Below are 10,848 nucleotides of genomic sequence, written 5' to 3' on the forward strand. Positions count from 1 at the left end.
GGGTAAAATAAAGACGACAAAGACGCCCGGACAGCCCCTGGATGCTGTGAATTTCCACTGATAGCTTTACACTGGAGTCAGTCGAGGTCTCTGTGTGTGTGTGTCTATGTGACAAAATGTCAGCATTCAATGCCACGATAAGGTGAAGCGGTGATAAGGAAAGCGACCAGAGCCACAAGACTTTTTAAGGCACAAAAATGCTGACAAAATGCAGGTAATATAAACATGTGGCCAATACAAATAAAGCAAACATATGTGATATAAAACAACATTGTGAGGACCAGGATAGACAAGCAGATTATATTACTGCTTCAAGACAGATATGTATATGTTAGGAGAGCGACTGCTGTCTGCTGACCTCTGCTGGCCTCAGCCAGACACCGTTGGTGACACAGCCCATTTGCTCTCACAGAACACACTGCATATAGCAGAGAAAAGCTTGTTGTTTTGTGTTTTTGTGTTGTGGCTTGTAATAAACTTTGGAATAAAATGACAGGAATGGTTGCAGTGGTGAAATTTGGATTGTATCAGCAGTGAGGTCCTCCCACACTATGATGTCTCACTCTGCTTGTGAAGCCACAAATATGTAAATCAACCTTTAAGATCACCAACTTTTGTAAATTTGTCATTGCAGATTATTAATCTCGCCCCCACATAAAAAAAGCCAACATTGCTAGAAAACTCTCTCACTTTCTTCAGTGGTTCTCATGGCTGTGGCCTCGGTGATGCTCCAAGGACGGGGTTCAGCTGAGCTGCTTGTATGATTTTTCCAAATGTCAGACACTGTGTATTTACTTTCATGTAGCTCACCAACTCTGACCTATATTCTGGAAAGACTTCTGGAAACCTGGCTTGAAGCCAGAATACAACATCAGCCTTAATGTTGAAGCACTGGAAAAACACACTGCTGCCAGACTGAATACGTCTGCCTTCATTTTACAATGATGCTCATTGCTTTTACCTTTATCACTAATTCATTATCTTCATTGGGTACAATTAAGATTTAGTCACCAGCTTCACTGCAGCACAGCCTGGCTGTAACTTGGATGTTTCTCATTCCTTTCCAACCAAAGAATTCAGTCTTCACAGTATAACAGCCAGCCTGTTCCAGTACATTCTCACATTAAATTGTTGGCCTGCATTAGTCACACTAAGTGAATCTTCCAGAGGAAGATAAGACAGTTGTCTTTGTCTTTGTGTGTTGGCAGTCCACACGCATGGTAAGATATAAATATTTTATATCCCCTCGGGGAATTAAGGCCATCACAGCTCAGCCAAAATAAACAGAGGTTTACACAATCACACTACAGGTCTGAACTACAGCAAAGGCCTGAGACGCTGATAAAGATTAGTCAAGAGTTCGTAAGTTAAGAGTTGCCTCTGTTATTGGAGAGCTGTCAAATTAACTGTATCCTACTCTGCCTCCTAAAAGTAATGTCCAACTGCTGAGCTGCAGTCTGTTGTGTGGTTCGCAATAGGCAGAAAAGTCCCCCAGCCTCCCATCTCTCCTGTAAGGTTTGGCCGAGTGGTGGAGGACACACATCCAGGGAGGCAAGAGTGTACCTAGACTCAGTATGCGATTTATTCACAGTGATCCAGACAAACAACAGTTCAAAGTGGTTTTGGGGATATGTGGGAACTATACACAAAGGAAACATGACCTAAATAAACCTAAAACTGGTCGAGACAAATTAAGAAACTGAACACAACAGGATGGTACAGCCTAATCCCCCCTTCTATAAAAACCTTTGAGACTTCCTGTTTGGTGGTCAGTACTGACTACAAAGAGGTTTGTAGATGAAGTGGAGCAAACATAACTATTTGGCAAAGTATCACATTGACAATGATTTATTAATAGCGGTATCTGGTACATTGAATGTTTCCACACAACTAAAGAACAACTCCAGCTACAGGGTAAATTAATGTGTGATAACAAATTTGCCCCTATGCTCTACAGGGCATATCTGTTTTCCAGATGCCAGAAAATGTATGCATATTCATTTATTACGTGGAAAATGATTCAATCTCAAATAGTGGAGTGGCCAAAATATGTGAACCTCTAGGATTATCAGTTGTTTCAATCAGCTGTGGGTCTGGAAGGTCTAGGCCTTGTTCAAGGTGGAGAAATTAGAGAACTCACTGCCAAAGTCGGATCTCAAAACAGGTTTGCATTAGAATAAGTAGAAAGAGTAAACGTTTCAAAGCAGCCTTAGACTCTCTGGGTCCTAATCCAAAGGAAGCAGGATGGTATTTGCGGTGTAAATAAATACTGCACTATAATGTTATCTTCCAGTGCAGCTGAGGTTATTTTCCACAGGCTAAACTCTCAGCAGTTTTCATGAGGACTAGTTCAGATTAGTACTGCAAAATGTCCAAGTAAACAATACACTACACTGCACACGAATTCTCTTTGACTTGAGAGATACATGTGTGTAATAAACCTGCTGCTATGTGACTGTCTTAAATGTTAACAGAATTCTTTACTGTGGTTGTCACAACCAAGTTCACTGAGTTCAGTTAGTCCCCATTTCCCCCAGCTTCACTTCCTGTTCCAAGCTTTTCTTTTCTATCCCCTCAGTCTACATCCTGTCTTTCAGTTCTCTCTACCTGTGCCCCTGTCTACTTAATCCACCTTTCCCCTCAGTTCCCTGCCAGTTCGTCTTTGTTGTTATGTTGCCTACCTCGGGACAACAAGACACCAAATAATTTCCCCCTTTGTTCCACCTGTTCCCTGTATTTGTACGTCTCTGTCTGGGCTGAGGTTTGGTTATTTGTTGGTTACTGTTTATCTACCTGTGTTTTGTTTGATTATTAATTTGTCCTTGTTTATTCCTTTACTGTTCCTTTCAGTCCCTGTATGTGCACACTCGTTACTTTATTCTAGGTTATTCTCTTTAGTCTAGTCAGGATTCTGTCATTTAATATGTTTGCAGCTATTAAGGTTTATGTCCTGATTCATAGTTTTGGTTTGGTCTATTGCTTTTACTGCTTGTGTTTTCCTGTCCTCCTAGTGGAGCCATTTTAAATTGTTCCACCCCCCTCGTCCTTATAATAAAAACCCTTTTACTTGAAATCTCCTTTGCCGTCTCCGTACTAAGGTCCTTAGAACCTAATATGAAATCTGTGACATTACGAATTGGCCCAGAGACGTGCATGTTTTTCACTTTGGATGCCACAGAGGCCTTTAACACTGGCTGGGTTGCCGGCCACAGTCAGAAAACCAGCCTTGTGTTAGGGAGGAGTTTCAGGGTTCTCGTCTCGCTATTTCTTCCCGGCATCTGGGCTCTAAAGGTCAGTCCAAAACTCAGATCCTGAACGCACCTCAGGCCCCCACCCTTGGCGCATCCCTGACACAGCTGGACCACAGCTGCTATTCCTGCTCCGACTCGTCAACTTGTCACCACTGCTATTGCAGCCCCTGATCTTCTGTCTCCTTCAGAACGTGTCTGCCGTCATATCGGTTGCACAACTAGGTCCTGCCAAGCAGCTCGGATCTCTCTCACTGTCAACCAATCCCCCCTTGCCTCATGAACAGGGTTCAGCCTTTGACCTGTGCAAACAGTGCTGTGTGTGGTTTTCAACTACTCACCCACCTCATGGACTCCTGGGAGCAGGCTACCGACCCGGAGATGCGCATAGCCAAGGCCATACAGATTGTCAAACAAATTGTTTGTTTCCGACCGTGGATGTGCAACCTGCTTGGTGTTCCTAAGTTGTTGGAGATGCTAGGTAACCTTAGGCACGAGGGTAAACAGAGACACCCCCTCTTTGGGCTCGACGGATGCACAGTTTTTACGCCAGATGCCCTTCCCGACACAACCTGCCCCAATTTCTATTGGCCTTGGGAACGGCACTGCACAGCTGGGGATGGGATTGGGCTGTGTCTGGCCCAGGGACACTTCGACATGTGGTTGGAAGGAGTGGGAAGCAAAACTCCAGGCCTATGGTCGGTAAGCGACCACACTACTAAGTGCACCAAAACTGAAATAATTTCAGCATATGGTAATGGGAGTGTGGACAACAAGAGACATAAGTCATGTGCTTCCTGTGGAGGATGCAACATTATAGTTGAAGAAAGTGGGTGAACCCAATCAGTATATATATATATTTTACCTCTTACAATTTGTCTACCACTTATCATATACCACTTCCAATCTGTTACTCTTATTATTAAAAAACCTGTTACTGCCTTCCTACTACTTTGTTCGTTCTGCTCCTTTCTGGTTCCAATAAATCTCATAAATCTGTTCTAGATAGGAATCTATGATTCATGTTTGTGTTTATTGTAATTATTTTTTTTTATGAATTACATTTACATTACATTAATTTTTTTTCCAAAATTACAAATGAAGTTATACTGTGAAGGAAAAAAATGGAACCTAAAGACAAAGGTCCAGGGATAAATCCGATGTTTTTACTGTCTTCACTTCACTGTCTTCAATTGTACACTTGTGTTTTTATTGTCTTCATTCGTACCATACAAATGAACTTAAGCAAAAGAGCAACAGATAAAATGTAAAAGATGATATAGAGACAAAGAGAAATGTAAATTATGTCAACACAGAAGCAGACACACACAAGTAGGAAACAAAATTAACCCCGAACACCACCATCAAACCACAGTGTATCACTTTGTTCAGATGACACTAAAGAACTAAGGACTTTTACTGACAGTTAATATGTTCACTCACACACAGCTGGAAAAACCTTTAACACTAACCTTCATCTGTGTCACACTTTCTTTCTTTTTTGTGTCAGATCCTCATCATCTTAGATTCAGTTCTTAGGAAAGTGAAGGGACATTAACAACCCTGAGTGTGTGTGTGTATGTACTGCTATTTATGGACTAAAGACCAACAAAGAGCCGACCACAGGAACCTCCCTGAACAAGATCCACTTACCTTCACAATGACAGACATTCAAAAGAGGGTCTCAAATTTGAAGAGTTGGACAGCACCAGGCACTGACATGATCCATGCCTACTGGATAAAGACCCTAACCTTACTCCATGAGCACCTGGCAGCACAAATCAACAAGCTACTACTGGATGGAACCCACCTGAAAGGTTAACTTAAGGCAGTACAGTACTGATCCTGAAGGACCCCCGGAAGGGAGCAGTCCAATCCAACTACCGCCCGATATCATGCCTCTGCACAACATGGAAGCTCCTATCAGGCATCATAGTGGCTAAGATGAGCAGGCACATGGATAAATACACGAGCAGAGCCCAGAAAAGAATCGGAAGTAACACCAGAGGAGGCTTAAAACCTTCCTTTTTGATAAAGCTTATGGTTAAAACTCCTCACTCAACCTGAACTAGCTCCTACTTAAGATGCTATAGGGTTAGAGTGTTGGGAGACTCCTGCAAGTGCAATGAGCTCCCCTCCTCTTTTTCCCTATATTTGTCACCACTGTATGCTATTAATTTTGTGTCCTACCAACCTGTATAATGCTTTGTTGTTGCTTTTTTGTTGTTTTGTTGTTGCTTTTGTTGTTGCTTTTGTTGTTGCTTTTTGTTGCTCTTTTTCTTTTCTCTCTTCACTTTCAACTAACCCCAACCGGTCGAGGCAGATGGCCGTCCACCCTGAGCCTGGTTCTGCTGGAGGTTTCTCCCGTTAGAGGGAGTTTTTCCTCTCCACTGTTGCCTAGGGCTTGTTCAAGGGGGATTTGTTGGGTTGCTTCTACATACTTGTGTACTCTGGACTTTATTCTGCAAAGTGCCTTGAGATGACTTTGTTGTAAAGTGGCGCTATATAAATAAAGTTGAATTGAATTGAATTCTGTCTCCCTTCTCCTTCACCCTGTTACCTCAGACTAAACTCAGAGTCCTGCCATCTTCAGAAGTTCTCTGATTACTCTGCTGTTTTTGGATGTATTCAGAGACATCACGGAGTAGAAGTCAGGTGTGGACAGTTTTGTGGACTGGTGTGTGATCTTAATCTTCTCCAGCTCAACATCAGTAAAACAACGCTACTGTACTACAAATAAATACTCCCGATTTGAATAAACTCACTGTGTTTGACCAGCTAATTACAAGTTAGGTTGCTGATGAGTTAGTGTTCTGATGTTGGAACAGGTTTTTTTAAGTCTTAAATTAATTCCCAAAACACTAGATGGCATAAACATATTCTCAAAAACCCGAACCTGATTGATGACATGAAATACCATTACAACGATCCGTCATTCGTATTGTTCATTCAACTAACAAATAACCAACATTTAAAACCCTAATATATCTAATATCTATCTATGTGTAACACATGGACAAACAGAGACAGAATTTATTTAACTGCATTTATCCAGCATCCCTCAAATGGTCAAACTTCTCAGTGACAACTTTACAATGTTTTCCTAGACCAAAATCCATTTATTAACAGCTCATAAACAGGGATGGGTCAGATTTGATAAACCTTGATCACTGAGCTTTTTAATATGCTGTAACTAAGCAAGCCGGAGGAAAAGTACATGTCAGCAACTGACATTAATGCTAGATTTCATCTGTGGCATTCAATCGCATCCCTTTTACATCCCATTACATAGTGATATATATACACATATACACACACACACACACACACATATATATATATATATATATATATATATATATGTGTGTGTGTGTGTGTGACCCAGTGAAATTTCACAGATTTCACTGGGTGTGTGTGTTTTGGCTGAGTTTCTTTTTGTTTCAGTATCTTTATGAGACCAGGACACACACACACACACACACACACACACACGCACACACAGGGACAGAGCAGACTCCTGCTGATGATGTTATCACTTTATGATTTGAGTCCAGTCACCACCTATTTAGTTTAAAGGTCATCATTTATATTCTTTTTACATGCTGCTTTCACAGGTGAACAGAATTATTCAAATGATTTCATTTTTTAGCATTTACATACTTTTTTTCAAAACTGTAATCTATATTCAAACCATGACACCAAATTCACGAAAACAGACATTTTGCTCACTAATGTCCCATGAAAGTGCCATTTGAGGGTGGTGCCACATCTTTTGTCTCCACCTCCCTTTCTATTCCTCTCTCAGATTCAGTAAATGTTCTATGTCTGCACAGCCTTCCAAAGATTTCTAGGGAGAGATCTGAATCAGAATCACAATCTAAATGTGTTTTATTTACTAAGTACAAGAAATGAAGTGTTGTCCAGTCTCAATAGATTGAGAAAGAATCTTTCTCAGGTGTTAAAATGAAGTGGACTGTATCTCTGTATCCTCTACTAATATGAGTTTGCATGTACATTTATATATTTAGTCATTTAGCAGATGCTTTTATACAAAGTGACTCACAGGAGCAACTTGGGGTTTATTTAGTGTCTTGCTGAAGGTCACCGGAGGAGCTGTGGAGTGAACTTGGAATTCTATTTACAAAAGAAATGAAGCAATCAGCTCCTCATCCACCTTTATCAACAGGTTTTAATAATACCATCGGTTGTTAGAGCACGTGTGAGCCGTGAGTTGACTTTCAAGCCATTTCAATGAGAGCAACTAACGGATCCAAAATTGAACTTCTGCTTCTGCTTCCGCTGTCTATTGCCCGATTTGGAAACGAGCTAAATTTCAGCACCCTTCAAGAGCTAATATTAAAACAACTTCCACATACTGACGGAGGCAGGGAGTGTGGGCAGGCTTATTTCCTGTAACTGCCCAAGTGGCTGTTGGTCTTGGTTAAACAAAGGTGTTGAAATGTGTTTAAACGAAATACTGAACAACACAGTTGTGCTCCCCTTTTTATGTAGATGTCGACAATAACTGCCTAACACCGCATTTAATTCATTTTAGATTTAATTAGGTTTTTTGTTAAAAATGTAAATAACTGTTTAATGTTTCAATCACACTCTAGAGCTTGTTCTTACATATGAAACTCAAAATTATAACAACATTTCTCCATAATTCCCTTTTGTCTCATCATTTTTACAATAATGGTCCTTACGGCATTCCGAAAAAGTAACTACAACAAGTGTTTATCTTATAATGCTGTTAACAAAGTTAAGCAAAAGGCTCATTCATCATTTACTACAACTCCTGATTTCCATACAGTGGAGATCACCCACCTTAACTTTGCTCCAATACAAGTTGATTATCTTGTACTTTGTACAAGACGATATACTGTTGCGCCTTTGAAAAACAAAAAGTCTCCCTGCAGGCACAAGAAAGTTAGAAATCAAGTCTTTTAGAAGGATCCCTCTTAGCCTGGAAAGACACAGCTACATCATATGTCAGGAAACAATCATGAAATGCTGTGCAGTAATTCAATGACTTCATGAGTTTCTTTGCAAATAAAATTTTAACCATTAGAGAATAAAATTCACACATATCCTCCCCATAACTGTCACAGATCCTCCTGTGCAACAGCTCTAAATTCATTTACAACCTCATTCTGTCTTCCCTGTAGAGCTCATCAAGCTAACATTAACTGTTGCTTCAACGTGTCTCTTAGTCCCCGTCCTGACTAAACTGCTGAAAGATGCTTTACCTTTATTAGACATGTCCATTAGGATTAATCCATCTGGACTGAATGTGTTTTTATGTGAACGTTGTTTACAGGCTTATAAGGTTGCTGTACCCCTACTTAAAAAAACTTGTTTTGACCCGGGTGTTGATTGATTTCTAACGGCCCCTTTATTTCTAAAATTCCTAAGATAACTATGTAAAGAAACAATATGACGACCTGCACATGATTAACCTTTTTAAAGATTTCCAGTCAGGATTTAGAGTTCATCATAGTACAGAAACGGCACAGGTGAACGTCACCAGTGACCTTTTCTTAGCTTCAGATAATCATCTGGTCACTTGTCCTGTTAGATCTTAATGCTGCTTATAGCCTGTACTTTGTTGACCCAACTTACTTACAAATGGTGTGCATTTAAATATTACAGTACGTCAGTGCGTTACGTTCTCTCGAGTCATTGGATACTGTATCTGCACTAGTTGTCTCTTGGTCATTTTATGCTGCCCTATTTTCTGTCATTGCTCATCTCTCTTATCTTTCATTTTCACTGGGAAAATACAGATCAGCATTCTTATGTGTTTATTCCTCCCTCTGACCACATTACCAATACATTTATCATCGGCTTCTCTCTCCAGGTGCTCCTACAACTCAGATTTAAACCGTGTTTTTGTTGATCTGGACTGAGAAAGCTCTTATGTTTAAACCAAATTCTGGTTCTTCGGTCCATGGTCCAAGGCCCTTTTTACTGCTATTTTTATTCAGACTAAATTGATAAGTTAGAAGCTTTTTTGCAGTAGGATGGCTGTATTCTGTTGGTGCCATCTTTGCACTAGAAGAGTTTCTTCACTACTTAGTTATTTAGATTTTTTTTAAGGGTTGTAGCAAATTGTAAACAACTTTAATTATGTCATTTTTCATTATCACAGCCTTCCAGGGTGAAGGTGCATGAATACTGTGGTGGGGTATTAGCCCTGCTTCTTCCAGGTCTTTCGGAAGCTCTTTTCAAATGGTTCTTGGATTTTGTCTACTCTTACTGCTCATTCAGAAATCCTGCAAGAACCTTGTGTGCATGGCCAGTTGATGGTGAAGTAATGCTTCAACTTGTAGATGATGACACCAGTGGGGCTTATGAGAAAAGTTTAGAAATCGTGTGCCAGTCCTTTGTTGCTTAACTATCTTGTTGCACACATCTCAGGAGAGCTTTTTCCCTCTCCATGTGATAACAAATGATTGGTAATAAATATTGCATTCACACATGGCCACATGCACTAGCCCTGCTGATAATAACTGACTAAGTAACAAAATCATAATGTGTTGCATTGCTTTTTTATCTTTAGTTCATTGGAATGTTAGGATTTCTTTAGCTATGTAGCCTTATTCAGATAACTTCTGCTTTTCTATTGCTGTGTGTTGTGATCCATAGTTTATTATAATGTATTCATACATATACATATATGTTTGTATTTTAGTGTTTTGTTAGGAGTCTAGACACTGTTCAATAGTTAATGGAGAGACGTCCGCACAAGTGCCAAAATTAAAGCTTTGAGTCACTGTATGTTCAGTCAGATTTTTTTCTTTTTTCAGCTGAAGAATGAATATCCAAACATGTGGGAGGGTCGGGGTTATATACCCAATGACAGGCTCTCACACATGTCAGTATACATTACATGCTGAAAAGGTGCGGCCATGTGTTCAAAGTATTCTGTTTATTACACAAGAAGCTCTTTAATGTCTTTATGTAGCGTTTGATGGGCTTTCCCACCCTGTGAACCGCTGAGAGGTCTAAAGCACACGTACACGGCTAGGGTCCGATCCACACCTACAAATCCACACCCAAAAAGGACACACCGTGTGGCTATCACTTAGTTATTCATTGATACATTTTGTAACATTAAGTAACACAGCAATCAACATCTACACCACCCATCCAACACATTACTTTGGTTTCTATACAACACCCCCTGACCCATGCTGGCCCTCTATATAAAGTCCTCTGCTCTGTCCTTTTGTCTCCTTGATTGCTAACAAACAGTTAGCAATGGATAAAGTAAAGTTTCTGATTCTGCTTCTATGGATGTGTAGCTACAGAGCAGGAGGAAGGAGACGGCAAAGGTGAGTCGCTGTCCGAAAATGTCATCATAACAAATCCTTATGTAATAATATTCATTTTTAAAAACAATAATTTAAACCCAAACCGTTTTGTGTACTATGAGCTCAAATTCAGTGGAAGCACAGAAGTGACTGCTTTATGATGGTATTGTTTCTATATTTGTTTTCTATTATTTGATATAATTTCTATAATATGACTGCACTTACGCACAGGGTTTCTGTAAAGATAATTTCTGGTAAAATAGACCCGTGGTACAGTGTGGTGA

General features: G+C 40.1%; 1 protein-coding gene across 3 annotated transcripts in view; it reads left to right on the plus strand.

Annotated features, from left to right (window-relative positions):
* Positions 1-10,443: 10,443 nt before the first annotated feature.
* The window catches only part of zanl (zonadhesin, like), an 82,799-nt gene continuing 82,394 nt past the window's right edge, over positions 10,444-10,848 (plus strand). For all 3 annotated transcript variants that reach the window (XM_067524441.1, XM_067524442.1, XM_067524443.1), the window contains exon 1: positions 10,444-10,585. In XM_067524441.1, coding sequence (XP_067380542.1) covers positions 10,512-10,585 — 74 coding nt within the window. In that variant the 5' untranslated portion in view covers positions 10,444-10,511. The remainder of the gene's footprint in view (positions 10,586-10,848) is intronic.

The sequence above is a fragment of the Channa argus genome, chromosome 12, assembly GCF_033026475.1.
Source record: "Channa argus isolate prfri chromosome 12, Channa argus male v1.0, whole genome shotgun sequence".
Lineage (NCBI taxonomy): Eukaryota > Metazoa > Chordata > Actinopteri > Anabantiformes > Channidae > Channa > Channa argus.